At 41.8% G+C, this 15267-nt stretch overlaps 1 protein-coding gene across 1 annotated transcript in view; it reads right to left on the bottom strand.

Annotated features, from left to right (window-relative positions):
* The window catches only part of amph (amphiphysin), a 221267-nt gene that overhangs the window by 10601 nt on the left and 195399 nt on the right, over positions 1-15267 (bottom strand). Inside the window, exons 20-22 of the mRNA XM_059993715.1 lie at positions 10427-10537; positions 8768-8827; positions 4710-4769 (exon numbers count right to left, since the gene is read on the bottom strand). Coding sequence (XP_059849698.1) covers positions 4710-4769; positions 8768-8827; positions 10427-10537 — 231 coding nt within the window. The remainder of the gene's footprint in view (positions 1-4709; positions 4770-8767; positions 8828-10426; positions 10538-15267) is intronic.

Genomic DNA, 15267 nt, shown 5'->3' with positions numbered 1-15267 from the left:
TTGAGCCAAAATAGTAACTGTTCATTTCCCTACGTAGATGTTGTCTTCTATGGTCCACTCTCCTCTCTGAAAAGATTCCTTCTTCTCCAGCCCTTTACCTTCTCCACCTTCCACTTCCCAGCTTCCCACTTCATCCATATTCCCCACCCACCTGGCTTCACCAATCTCGTTTTGCTTGTAGTCCTTCCCCTCCTCCCACCTTCTTATTCTGGGTTCTTCAGTCTTCCTTTAGAGTCCTGGTGAAGGATCTCAGCCCAACATGTCAGATCTTCATTCCTTTCCATTGATGCTGCCTGACCTGCTGAGTTCCTCCAGCATTTTGTCTGTTTTACTCTGGGTTTCCAGCATCTGCAGGATCTCTGGAGTCTTTGACATTTCAGATGTAAGTTCATTCAGAACAAAAGAGAACAGAGAAGGTGCTTTACGTACACAATGTGTACGTATGAATACTTCCAGCATTGTGTACGTATTCTCTGATCCACAGCATCTGCAGTTGTATTTTGTGTTTAGAGAAGGTGCTCTGCTCTGTTAGATGAAGGTAAATTGAAATGGTAAGAGATTGTGAAGCTAGGAAAATCATGTCTGACTTATCTTATAGAATTTTTTGAAGATGTAACTAGTAGAGTGGATAGGGGAGAGCCAGTGGATGTGATATACTTAGATTTTCAAAAGGCTTTTGACAAGGTCGCACACAGGAGATTAGTTTTCAAACTTAAAGCACACAGTATTGGGGGTATGGTATTGATGTGGATAGAGAATTGGTTGGCAGACAGGAAGCAAAGAGTGGGAGTAAACGGGACCTTTTCAGAATGGCAGGCAGTGACTAGTGGGATATCGAAATGTTCAGTGCTGGGACCCCAGTTGTTTACAATATATATTAATGATTTAGACGAGGGAATTAAATGCGGATGACATGAAGCTGGGCAGTGGTGTTAGCTGTGAGGAGGATGCTAAGAGGATGCAGGGTGACTTGGATAGGTTAGGTGAGTGGGCAAATTCATGGCAGATGCAATTTAATGTGGATAAATGTGAGGTTATCCACTTTGGTTGCAAGAACAGGAAAACAGATTATTATCTGAATGGTGGCCGATTAGGAAAAGGGGAGGTGCAACGAGACCTGGGTGTCATTGTACACCAGTCATTGAAGGTGGGCATGCAGGTACAGCAGGCGGTGAAAAAGGCAAATGGTATGTTGGCATTCATAGCAAAAGGATTTGAGTACAGAAGCAGGGAGGTTCTGCAGTTGTACAACGCCTTGGTGAAACTGGACGAAGAGTATTGTGTGCAGTTTTGGTCCCCTAATCTGAGGAAAGACATTCTTGCCATAGAGGGAGTACAGAGAAGGTTCACCAGATTGATTCCTGGGATGGCAGGACTTTCATATGAAGAAAGACTGGATCGACTAGGCTTATACTCACTGGAATTTAGAAGATCGAGGGGGGAATCTTATTGAAACATATAAAATTCTAAAGGGATTGGACAGGCTAGATGCAGGAAGGTTGTTTCTGATGTTGGGGAAGTCCAGAACGAGGGGTCACAGTTTAAGGATAAAGGGGAAGCCTTTTAGGACCGAGATGAGGAAAAACTTCTTCACACAGAGAGTGGTGAATCTGTGGAATTCTCTGCCACAGCAAACAGTTGAGGCCGGTTCATTGGCTATAATTAAGAGGAAGTTAGATATGGCCCTTATGGCTAAAGGGATCAGGGGGTATGGAGAGAAAGCAGGTACAGGGTTCTGAGTTGGATGATCAGCCATGATCATACTGAATGGCAGTGCAGGCTCGAAGGGCCGAATGGCCTACTCCTACACCTATTTTCTATGTTTCTATGTTCTAAAGCCATGCAGTTTTCCGTGGATATAATTCAGAAAAGGAAAAGGAATACAGGAGATTCTGCAGATGCCTGAAATCCAGAGGTACACGCACAAAATGCTGGAAGAACTCAGCAGGTAAGGTAGTATCTATGCTGAGGAATAAACAGTTGACGTATGGTCTCCTTTGTTTTTATCATTAATTGGTCGGATTAATGCTGTTAAAATGATGATTTTACCGAAATTTTTATACTTATTTCAAGCCCTACCAGTTTTTATTCCTAAATCTTTTTTTGATAGCATTGATTCAAAAATTTCCTCATTTGTGTGGCAAAATAAAAACCCTAGGTTAAGTAAAAAGCAATTACAAAAATCAAAAAAAGATGGTGGTTTAGCTTTACCCAATTTTAGATTTTATTATTGGGCAAATAATATTCGTAATTTATTGTATTGGAAACTAGATTTGGATTCACCACTGTGCCCACAGTGGGTAAATTTGGAATGTAATGAGGTAAAGGGATATTCTCTATTCTCTGTTCTTGGTTCTTGTCTTCCTGCGGATTTAATTAAATTTAATAAACAAATATTTAATCCTGTTATTAAACATACATTACGAATTTGGTTTCAATTTCGTAAGTTTTTTAGTTTGAAAAACTTTGTTCTTGATAGCCCTATCTTATTTAATTTCTTTTTCAAACCTTCCTGGACAGATCAAGCTTTTAACATATGGAAAAGGAAAGGTATAAAATGTTTTCGTGATCTCTTTTTTGAAGATACTTTGATGTCATTTGATCAACTTTCCAACAAATTTGAATTACCTAAATCTAATTTTTTCAGATATTTACAAATTAGAAATTTCTTGCATAAAGTTTTACCATCTTTTCCTAATTCAACTTTGGTGGACATTACAGATTTGATCTTTACCTTAAATCCTTGTCAAAAGGGATTAGTAGCTTTTATTTATAATATGATTATGAAGATACAACCAGAAATATCAGTTAGAATTAAACAAGAATGGGAAAAAGAACTTCAATATAACATATCAACAGATAAATGGGAAAAAATTTTGCAAATGGTTAATTCTTCTTCTATATGTGCTAAACATGCTTTAATACAATTTAAAATTGTACATAGAGCTCATATGTCTAAAGATAAACTTGCTCGATTTTATTCTCATATTAACCCTCAATGTGACAGATGTCATTCAGAAGTGGCCTCATTGACCCATATGTTCTGGTCATGTCCCACTTTACATAATTATTGGAAGGACATATTTACTACTATTTCCTCAATTTGGAATATAGATTTACAACCTCATTCTATTACTGCAATTTTTGGCATACCAAATGAAGATGGTAATCAGTTTTCCCCTTCAATCAGACGAATGATTGCTTTTGTAACATTAATGGCCAGAAGGTCTATATTACAAAATTGGAAAGAAGTAAATCCTCCTACCACATTTCAATGGCTTTCTCAAACTATTTCTTATCTGAGTTTGGAAAAAATTAGAAGCACTATTTTTGACTCATCAATTAAATTTGAAGAAACTTGGAGACCGTTTATTAGACATTTTCATATGAATTAATTTGGCCTTTTCCAGACCTTCTCTCTGCTTATTCATGTTCAGGTATGGAGTTCCGGAGTTCTTTGACACTATCATATACTTGTAAACTGTTATTATTGCCCATGTTAGTTTAGTTTAGTGTTTTATTTTTTTTTAATATATATTTTTTTCACATATTTTTAATATTTTTTTTCTTTTTTAATGGTTATTTTTGTTTTTTTTTCATATAATCATGTGGACTTGATTGATTAAGGTATTCTCTTCTGTTGATGTTTAGTAGGATATTGTTATCTTATTATCAATGTGATTTCAAGTCTATTGTATTCACAACTTACTTATTACTATGTTATTTTTTTTGTGTATATATGAAAATCAATAAAAAGATTGAAAAAGAAAAAGAAAGAACAGTTGACGATTTGGGCCAAGACCTTTTATCAGGTCTAGGAAGGGTATCCTAAATTATCACCTGCTTGCTCACTCCCCACTCCCCCCTTCTCTCCTCTGCTAGTCCCCATTCTGGTTACCCTCTCACCCACTTCTCCTCACCAGCCTACCACCTTCTTCTGGTTCCCTGTGGTCCACTCTCTTCTCCTATCACATTCCTTCTTCAGCCCTTCACCTCTTCCACCTTTCTCCTTCCAGTTTCTTACTTCACCCCCATTCCCAATCCAACTACCTTCCCACTCACCTGGCTTCACCTATCACCTGCCAGCTTGATCCCCCTTCCTTTCCAGTCCTGACGAAGGGTCTTAGCCTGAAATGTTGTCTGTTTATTCATTTCTGTAGATGCTACCTGACCTGCTCAGTTCCTCCAGGATTTTGTGTCTGTTGTCCAATGATAAAGGAACATTGGTGAACAGCGTTGTTTTGCTGCGTGGTTTGCAAGTACTTTTCCAGCAAATCTTGGGACTACAGCCTTTCTGTTGCACTCTTCAGGGATGTGTTGAGAACTCAGGTCAATAGGAAGGCACCTCTGGAAAGGCAGAGAATGCTGGAGGAACTCAGCAAGTCAGGTAGCATCTACGGAGAGGAATAAACAGTCGATGTTTTCAGGCTGAGATCCTTCATCAGGAAATCAGTACGCTCTGATAGATTTTCCACCTTGCCTCATGGTTTGACAAACAGAATATTGGTGTCCAGGTGAAGCTGTGGAAACTTGGGGAGCATCCTCTGGTGAACACAAGCCATTAAAATTAAAGCACAACTGCAGCTTGCACTGACCCTGGACAGCAGGAAGATATATTCCAGGGTGCACATGATGAATAGGCGTAGAGCTGATGGCAGGCATTTAACTGCAAGAAACAGAGGATGCGCTAATGTGTTAAATTTACATACCTCAGCGCCTTCTGCTTCAGCATCTACAGCCGGCTTCTGCTCTTCGGAGTTATTAATCGCCTTTATGGGGAACAAAACAAGTGATTTATTGAATCTGAGGATTGTAGAAAACCACATTATGGAACAGGCTAATCTTTCGTCTGGTCTGTTTTGTTGTTTATTTTCCACTTTACGACCAATAACTAATTTCTGTGGGTATGAAATTCAGGATGTTGTGGTGCTGCGTTCATTCCACACTGACGAACAGAAGTGAATGTTGGACAATATCAAAGCAAAATGAGGGAAGACTCGAAGCTGCAGGTACGTGGTTTTTGAGAAGTATGATGAAAATATTGTAGATGCACAGAGTAACAAATGAGGAAGTGCTGTGAAAAGTTGGAATAAGAAGAGAGTTGATTTCATCAATTAGGAAACAGCAGCTGGATTTTTTTGGGACATGTACTGAGGAAAGTGAAGCTTGAACATCTTGCAGTGACGGAAAATACTGATGGAAGAGAAAGTTACAGTTGACAGCTCATGACTTTCATGAGTTACGTCGTGATTCACAGGCAAAAGCTCTGAAGAGCTTATTAGAACTTCTCAGAGTAAAGGCAGTTGGAACTGAAGAATAAGAAAGGTATGACCATGTTAATGGGGCTATATTACAGACCACCCAACAGTCCACAGGCCTTAGAGGAACACATTTGTAAAGAGATCACAGACTGTTGCAAGAAACATAAGGTTGTTATAGTAGGTAATTTTAATTCCCCACATTTTGACTGGGACTCAAATACCGTAAAAGGACTAGATGTGATAGAGTTTGTCAAATGTGTTCAGGAAAGTTTCCTTTATCCTTATGTAGAAGTTGCAATGAGAGACTGTGCATGCTTGATCTTCTATTAGGGAATGATACAGGGCAGGTGATAAAAATTTGTCTAGGGGAGTGCCATTAGTTTGAAAGTAAATATGGAAAAAGATAGGTCTGGTCTGGGTTGATATTCTAAATTGGAGAAGGACCAATATTGATGGTATCAGAAAGGATCTGGCAAGTGTGGATTGGGAGAAGCTATTATCTGGCAAAGGTATGCTTGGTAAGAGGTAAGCCTTCTGAAGTGAAACTTTGAGAGTTCAAAGCTTGACATGCCTGTTGGAATGAAAGTTAAAGATAACAAGTTTAGGGAGCCTTGGTTTTCAAGAAATATTGAGGTCCTGGTTGAGAAAAAAATGAGGTGCATAGTAGGTATAGGCAGGTAGGAACAAATGAGGTACTTATGGAGTACAAGAAATGCAAGAGGACCCTTAAGGGGAACTAAAAGAAGGCATGAGGTTGCCCAAGCAGACATGGGGAAGAAGAATCCTAAGGGATTCTGCAGATATGTTCAGAGAAAAAGGATTATAAGGGAAAAAATTGGTCCCCTGGAAGATCAGACTGGTAATCTATGCATAGAGCCAAAAGAGATGTTCTTTTTTGCATCTGTATTTACTCGGGAGATGAGCACAGAGTCTAGAGAAGTGAGGCAAAGCGTCAGTGAGGTCATGGACCAATATACAGAATACAGAGAGGGAGGTGTTTGCTGTCTTGAGGCAAATTAGGGTGGATAAATCTCCAGGGCCTAACAAGATGTTCTCTTGGGAGACAAGTGTAGAAATTGCAGGAGCCCGAGCAGACATACTTAAATCATCTTTCGTGACTGGTGAGGTACCGAAGGGTTGGAGGGTAGACAGTTTTCTTCCATAGTTTAAGAAAGGCTCTAAACTTTAACCAGGAAATTATAGGCCAGTGAGCCTGATACCTGTAATGGGAAAATTACTGGAAGATATTCCAAGGGATCCTAGATGTGGATATTTGGATAGACATGGACTGATTAGGGTAGTCAGCATGGCTTTGTGAATGGTTGGTTGTGTTGAACCAATCTTACAGATTTTTTTGAGGAAGCTCCCAGGAAAGTTGATGAAGGCAAGGCAGTGGATGTTGTCCACATGGACTTTAGCAAGACCTTTGACAAGGTCCTTGTGGGAGGTTAGTCAGGAAGGTTCAGTTGCTTGGTATTCAAGTTAAGGTAATACATTGGATTAGACATTGGTTTTGTGGGAGAAGCCAGAGAGTGGTAGTAGTAGAGAGTTGACTCTACTAACGAGACCTATGACTAGTGGTGTGCCACAGGGATTGGTGCTGGGTCCATTGTTATTTGTCTTCTATATTGATGGTCTGAATGATAATGTAGTTAACTAGATAAGTAAATTTGTGGATGACACCAAGATTGGGGGTGTAGTGGACAGCGAAGAAGACTATCAGAGCACAGGAGCCTTGGGATTCACACTACCAGGTTCAGAAACAGTTATTATCCCTCAACCATCAGGCTTTTGAACCAAAGAGGACAACTTCAGTCAACATCACTTCATCATCGAAATAATCCCACAACCTAGGGACTCACTTTCAAGGACTCTTCATCTTATGCTCTGGATATTTATTTATCATTATTATTTCTTTCCTTTTGTATTTGCACAGTTTGTTGTCTTTTGCAGGCTGGTCAATGCAGTCTTTCATTGACTCTATTACGGTTATTAGATTTGTTGAGTATGCCCACAAGAAAGTGAATCTCAGGGTTGTGTATGGTGACATATATGCACTTCAATCATATATTTACTTTGAACTTTAACTTCTTTTCACTTCAGTGCTTGAGTGAAAGAGCAGAAAATCATTCAAAAACAGGTTGGTATTACACTGGGTGGTAGTTGAGATGCCTCCAGGGAGATGGATTGAATTGGGTCAAACGATGGGATTCACAGAATCTTACATCACAAGAGGATTCCATTTGGTTTATTGTGCCTGTCAGGATCACCTGGAACTCCAGACTAGCCACATCACCAATGGATTTGGGCTCAAGTTAAAAGGCAAAGGGCAGACAAAGACCAAAACATAACTATGGGAAGACAATTGTTTTTACACTGTCACAGAGCAGTCGTTTGGTTATTCTACTAAAACAAATGCATTAATCTTCAAAATGAGAATGGCTCAAACCAACACATCTTTTTTTCTTAAATGCCAACTTTTATGGTTTAGCATTACAGTATGGATTGGCTATCAAGTACAGTGGACTCCTGTTAATTGGCTCATTAATTAAATGGGACAGCCCCATAGTTGAGAGAATTCTAAAAGAATAAAAACTAATTAAGAAAATAGCTGGTATTCCCTTTGTTTATTTGGGATGTGATACTGCTTAATTAGGGCAGGAAATTATTGTCAATTAGTTTCGAACTAGCAGCAGTTGTGAGCTCTTGTGTGGTCATTTTTTTGTTGGTGGTTTGTTTTGTCACCACTCTGAGCAGCTTCACTTGGAGTTAGTGTACTTGGTGGCCACCTTTGTCCCTTTTGACACAGTGTGCTTGGCCAGCACCCCCAGACAGCAACAGGCATGTGGCAGTCTGGATCTCCCAGGAGCCTAAGGTCGACTACTTGTAATGGGCCAGGCGCTGAGCCTTACCCACAAAGAGCTTGAAAATATTGTACACAAACCAGTACATGATGCTCATGGCCTTGGAGGAGATGCCGGAGTCAGGGTGAACCTGCTTCAGCACTTTGTAAATGTAGATGGAGTAAGTCTCTTCCCTCATTGTCTTGCTCTTGCCAGACTTGCTCACTGGTTAGGCAAGACTTTCTTGGCACCCTTCTTGGGAATGGATTTCTGCTGCTCTGGCATTTCTTCAACCAATTTCAAACCCAACCACGAGACATTATGTGCTTAGAGCGAGCAGTTTTGAAATACCATCGGTTGTGTGTGTTTGTGTTCAAAAAGCACTGCACTTTGTCACTGATAGTTGGTCGGCTAATTGGCGGAGCCATTTAATTGAGCTAAAATGTGCTGGTCCCAGTGTGTCCCAATTAACCGAAACCTACTGTATGCTCAATTGTTCACATGGCTGAACAACACAGTGCTTTTGCAAGCATCTCTGACGCAGAAGGAACTGATCCATTCATGGGGAACTAATTAGAGGGAAGAGACTTGAGAGCTGACATTTAACTGTAATGAGCTTTAGATCTGGACTTCTGCTGTCTCATTGAAGCATTGTTTATGTACCTCGACGCCCTCGTTCTCGGCACTTACAGCTGCCTCCTGAACGTCAAGCTCCTTAATCTCCTAGATGGGGAATAAAACGTGGGATTTATTTCATCCAAATGCAATCTGGTCACATATTTTAAATCCAGCATTGTAAAATGCCAGAACATGGTGTGATTTCAAATGATGAGACAAGCGTGATTCGTCTGATGGTATTCAAGCAATGAGCACTTACCTACAGAGCACAGATAAGGCACTAACACTGGCATTAGACCATAAGACATCACAGATGAATTAGGCCATTCGGCCCATTGAGTCTGCTCTGTTGTTCCATCATGGCTGATTTATTATCCCTCTCAACCACATTCTCCTGCCATCACTCCATAACCTTTGATGCCCTAAGAACCTAACAATCTCCACTTTAAATACACCCATTTACTTGTCCTCCTTAGCCATCAATGTCAATAAATTCCACAGATTCACCACTCTCTGGCTAAAGGAATTCCTCCTCATCTCAGTTCTAAATGAATGTGAAACATAGAAAGCCTACAGCACAATACAGGCCCTTCAGCCCACAATGCTGTGCTAAACATGTACTTACTTTAGAAAATGCCTAGCGTTACCCATAGCCCTCTATTTTTCTAAGCTCCATGTACCTATTATATCCGCCTCCACCACAGTCACCGGCAGCCCATTCCATGAACTCATTACTCTCTGCATAAAAAATGTTCCTCTGTTCCAAGGCTATGTCCTCAAGTCCAAGACTCACCCACTATAGAAAACATCTCCATGTCCACTCTACATAGGTCTTTCAATATTTAATGTTTAAATGAGATTCCCCCTCATTTTTCTAAATTCCAGTGAGTCCAGGCCCAGAACCATCAAATGCTCCTTATATGTTAACCCTTTCATTCCAAGGATCTTTCTCATGAACCTCCACTGGATCCTCTCTAATTCCAATAAGTCCTTTCGTTCTTAAGGGGCCCACAAATCTGCCCACAATGCTCCAGATGCACACTGACCAATGACTTATATATTTCTTTAGCCAGCGGGCTATGAACCTGTGGAATTCTCTGCCACAGATGGCTGTCCAAGTCATGAAGTGGAGGTTAATAGGTTCTTGATGTGTGAAGGCCTCAAGGGCTATGAGGAGAAGGCAGGATAATGGGGTTGAGAGGGAAAAATATATCAGTGACGATCAAATGGCAGAGTAGATTGAATGAGCCTAATTCAGTTACTATATGTGTCTTATGGACTTATAGGCATTTTAATCACACAGGCGCCTGCACAGACAGCTACACACACACTGAAGGTGTGGGACATGTGGATGACAACTCAAATGGAAAATGGACTACAGTGCAACACATGGCCTGGTTGTACACAGGTTGCATCAATGACAACAAGGCCTTTGTTATAGATTGTACATTCATTTCTGGCCTTTACAATAACAGACTCATCGTTGCCGTTTCTGTCAGCAAATGAATTAAAATGGAAGGCAGGTAGGTTGGAGGAGTGGGGAGGTGTGGTTAGAAGATCAAGGATGGGAGATGGCATGCTCAGAAGATGGAGCAGGAACCTGTCTCTGCCGTTGAGCAGTAAACAGGGTAATGCTGTGGTGAAGGGATGAACAAAACATTTACTGCTTCGGGACTGACTCCGCAGTCCGACAGCGGGACTCACCGCAATCTCCTCTGTGACTGTGCCTTGCACAGCAGAGGGAGCATCCTCGGCCGGCTCCGTGCCAGCCTCCGCAGCTTTGGTCTCCTCCACAAGAGTGGCTTCAGCATTGATCTTTCGAGAGCGGGAGGAGAAAGGTGGCCGTGTTAGTCCTCAGAGCATACGTAATTACAAGAAAACTCAACACACCTTAATATGGAAAATTAGGCCTCAATCTGTAATCAAAATTACATGTACATCGCAGGAAAACAGCATCAAAGTTTAAAGTAAGTAGTGAGGTAGTGTTGATAGATCTGATAGTGGAGGGGAAGAAAGTTCAAATACCATATACAGTACGTCACCATATACAACCCTGAGATTCATTTTCCTGTGGGCATACTCAACAAATCCATAGAATAATAATCAATAAATGACCACACCAATCAATGTTCAACCAGAGCAAGGAAGACAAACTGTGCAAATACAAAAAGAAAGAAGTAGTAATAATAAATAAACAAACAATAAATATCTAGAACATGAGATGAAGAGTCCTTGATAGGACCCTCCACCACCCAGGTTGTGATCTCTTCTCGCTTCTGCCATCAGGAAGGAGGTACAGGAGCCTCAGGACTCACACCACCAGGTTCAGGAACAGTTATTACCCCTCCTGAACCAGTGGAGATAACTTCACTCAACTTCACTTGCCCCATCACTAAACTGCTCCCACAACCTGTGGACTCACTTGCAAGGACTTTTCATCTCATGTTCTTGATATTTATTGCTTATTTATTTATTATTTACTTTTTTCTTTTGTACTCGCTCAGCTTGTTGTCTTTTGCGCATTGGCTGTTTGTCCATCCTGTTGGGTGCCGTCTTTCATTGATTATTATGGTTTTTGGATTTACTGAGTATGCCTGCAAGAAAATGAATCTCAGAGTTGGTGACATATATGTACTTCAATAATAAATTTAGCAGCGTGTACCAGTAACTGATTTTTTTTTTGTGGAAATGTCTGAAAAGCTTAGAATTCTTTTCAGTCAGTGTGGACTTGAATTATTAAGTTCCCACCAACCAATCATAGAGTCACAGAAAAGTACAACACAGACACAGGCCCTTCAGGCCATCTAGTCCATGCTGAACCATTTAAACTGCCTAAACTAGTATCCTACTTTATCAAATCAGTGAGTGAAAATAAAGAGGCAATTGACCGCTGCATTAATCATTCCACCTCCTGTGATGCTAGCAGGGAACCAAGCAGCTTTGAACTGCATATTTAGTAAGAAAGACTGTGAAAAGCTGAATTATTTGCCTTAAGTACTCTTCCTCAGAGGCCTGGCATTCTCAACTCTGAAACACATCATCTTGCTTTTCAAAAGAGATCAAGGACAATTATTAGATCACTAGTTCTTTTTGAAATAATAAGCATTCCTATGGTGCCACAGTATTGGATTGGGGTCAAGATAACTATTTAAATTATTACTTTTCCTGTAGTTTAACATTCTTAATGCCACTTTCTGTATTTTGTGCAATCATGCTTTCTTGTAGATTTTCAAGTTTCTTTATCTGTAAGTCTGTGTGTAAACATATTCCCCTTCCCTATCAGATTTCTGAATGGTCTGTGAATACGCAAACACAAATTTATTCCTTTTTGCACTATTTATCTATTTATTGTAACTTATCGTAATTTCTATGAAATTGCAAAATTTGCAACTTTTACATTTCCCTCTTTGTGCTCTGACTCTCTATCTGTCCTAATTTCACAGCTTTTGCATTGCTTTCTTCTGCTGTCCTGATGCAGTGTTGGGGCCCGAAATGTCGGCACATCCTTTCCTCCCACGGATGCTGCCGATTGGTGCCGCAGGTTGTGTGGATAACTACACTCACCTCATCACTGAACTGATGTGTAACCCTCATAACTTCACACTTCTCCAGACTGAACTCCATCAGTCACTCGTCAGTCCAGCCCCGCATTTCCTCAATGTTCTGTTGTAACCTATGACAACCTTCCACACTGTTCACAACTTCCATATCATCCACAAACTTACTAATCCACCCTACCACTTCCTCATCAAGTCATTGATAAAACTCATAAACCCTACTAGACACAACCAACCCTAACCAGTGCTCTTCACCACCACCCTTCTCCATCCGGGAGAAATGGTCCTCACACCCAACAATTTCTCTTTCAGCTCCTTCCGCTTTCTCCAAACCCAAGTAGTAACCATGGGCACCCGCATGAGCCCCAGCTGTGCCTGCGTTTCCATTGGCTACGTGGAATAGTCCATGTCCTGAGCCTCAACTGGTGGAACTCCCCAGTTCTTCCTGGGCTACAACGATGACTGCATTGGTGCTGCTTCATGCTGCCAAGCTGAGCTCAGCAATTTCACAGAATTCCATCTCACCCTCGAATTTACTTAACCCGACACGTCTGTCCCCTTTCTCAATACTTCTGCCTCCACCTTTGAAGACAGACTGTTTACTGATATCTTCTATAAACAGCTATCTTGACTATACCTCTTCCCACCCTGTCACTTGTAAAAATGCTATTCCTTTTTGTTGTTTCGTTCATCTCTGCCATATCTGTTACAGGCAAGAGGCTTTCCTTGCCAGGACATCAGAGAAGTCCTCCTTCTTTAAAGAATGTGGATAGCCTTCCTTCACCGTTGATGCTGCCCTCAGCCGCATCTCCTCCAATTCTGAGATATCAGATCTCCCCCCCACCTTCCCATTTCCTTAACGGGGATAGAGTCCCTCTTGTTCTCACCTACCACCACATGAGCCTCCAAAGCTGACACATCATTCTCCATAACTTCCGTCATCTTCAATGAGACCAAATAATCTTTACCTCCCCGACCCTTTCACTCCTCAACGGGATCACTCCTTCTGTGATTCCCTTGTGCATTTGTCCTTCCCCACTAAACTCCTTCCTGGCACTTACCCCTACAATAGACAATAGGTGTAGAAGTAGGCCATTCAGCCCTTCTAGCCAGCACCTCCATTCAATGTGATCATGGCTGATCATCCACAGTCAGTACCCTGTTCCTGCCTTCTCCCCATATCCCTTGACTCCACTATCTTTAAGAGTTCTATCTAACTCTTTCTTGAAAGCATCCAGAGAATTGGCCTCCACTACCTTCTGAGGCAGAGCATTCCATAGATCCACAACTCTCTGGGTGAAAAAGTTTTTCCTCAGCTCTGTTCTAAATGGCCTACCCCTTATTCTTAAACTGTGGCCTCTGGTTCTGGACTCCCCCAACATCAGGAACATGTCTCCTGCCTCTAGCGTGTCCAATCCATTAATAATCTTATATGTTTCAATCAGATCCCCTCTCATCCTTCTAAATTCCAGTGTAAACAAGCCCAGTCGCTCCAATCTTTCAACATATGACAGTCCCGCCATCCCGGGAATCAACCTCGTGAACCTATACTGCACTCCCTCAATAGTAAGAATGTCCTTCCTCAAATTTGAAAACCACTACTGAACACAATACTCCAGGTATTGTAAGGGTATTGTAACTGTAAATGGCTAAAGTGCTACACCTGCCCCTACACCTCCTCCCTCACCTCCATTCAGGACCCCAAACAGTCCTTCCAGGTGAGGCAACATTTCACCTGCAAGTCTGTCGTGGACACCTACCTTACTTGGTGCTCCCAGTGTGGCTTCATCTACATCAGTGAGACCCAATATAGACTGGGGACCGATTCATCGAGCTCTCCTTCTATGTTGGTGAGACCTGACATAGACTGGGGGACTGCTTCATCGAACACTTTCGCTCTGTCAAAAAATAGCAGAATTTCCTGCTGGCCAACCATTTTAACTCCTATCCCTATTCTCATTCCAACATGTTGGTTCATGACCTCCTGCTGACATAATGAGGCCACGGAGAGGTTGTGAGAACACCTCACATTTCTGCTGGGTAGCATCCAGCCTGACAGCATGAACATCAATTTTTCTGACTTTTTCTGCTCTTTTTGTGACCCCTCCGCCTTCTGTCTTTTTCCATTTCCCACTCTGGCTCCCTATTTACATCTTCTCATCTCCACACTTGCCCATCACCTGCCTCTTTTCCTTTCTCCCATGGTCCACTCAACTCCCCTATCAGATTCCTTCCTCTCCAGTCCTTTACCTTGTCTACCTATCACCTCCCAGTTTCTTACTTCATCCCAGCTTCCCCCGTCACCTAGCTTCACTGATCACCTGCCCCTCCTTTCCCTCCCCCAACCTTCTTATTCTGGCATCTTCCCCCTTCCTTTCCAGTCCTGATGAAGGGTCTCGGCTTGAAATCTTTATTCCCCTTCACTCAATGTCAGTAAGACCAAGGAATTGATTGTGGACTTCAGGAAAGCTGAGATGAAGGAACACACGCCAGATCTCAACGAGGAATCAGAACTAGAACGGGTGAGCAATTTCAAGTTCCCTAGCTAAGTAGTTATGGCACCCAACAGCGATTCCTTTGCTTGCATCTTCGAAAACAGCTCTATTTCCATCTTTGATATCTCTATTTTTCCCTTTCAGGGTTCTTTTGAAGACCCTGACCTGGAGTTACACGCTGACTTCGGTTCTTTGTGGGAATGGGACCCGCTCTCAGGGTTCCACGATTGGCCCTTCAATTGGTTCGACACACCAAAGGCTTGGCCTAAGATTTCGGCTCGGATTCTGAAGCCTGGGATCTCGAGTAACCGGAGACGAGCGGATCAAGGGTCAGTGTCACCACAGGAGACCCGTGTGTCGTTGGGGAACTCGGAACATCTGCTGTGTGCCTGTGGACCCGGGATCCTTGCGATCTCCAGGCACAGAGCTCGAAAAAAGCGACGTAACAGACTCTTAACATCGTAAACCAGCGAGTTGTTTGTTCCGTCTCGTT

The sequence above is a fragment of the Hypanus sabinus genome, chromosome 1 (assembly GCF_030144855.1).
Source record: "Hypanus sabinus isolate sHypSab1 chromosome 1, sHypSab1.hap1, whole genome shotgun sequence".
Classification (NCBI taxonomy): domain Eukaryota; kingdom Metazoa; phylum Chordata; class Chondrichthyes; order Myliobatiformes; family Dasyatidae; genus Hypanus; species Hypanus sabinus.
The sequence above is the reverse complement of the archived record's forward strand: the minus strand, read 5'-3'. Positions and strand labels throughout refer to the sequence as shown.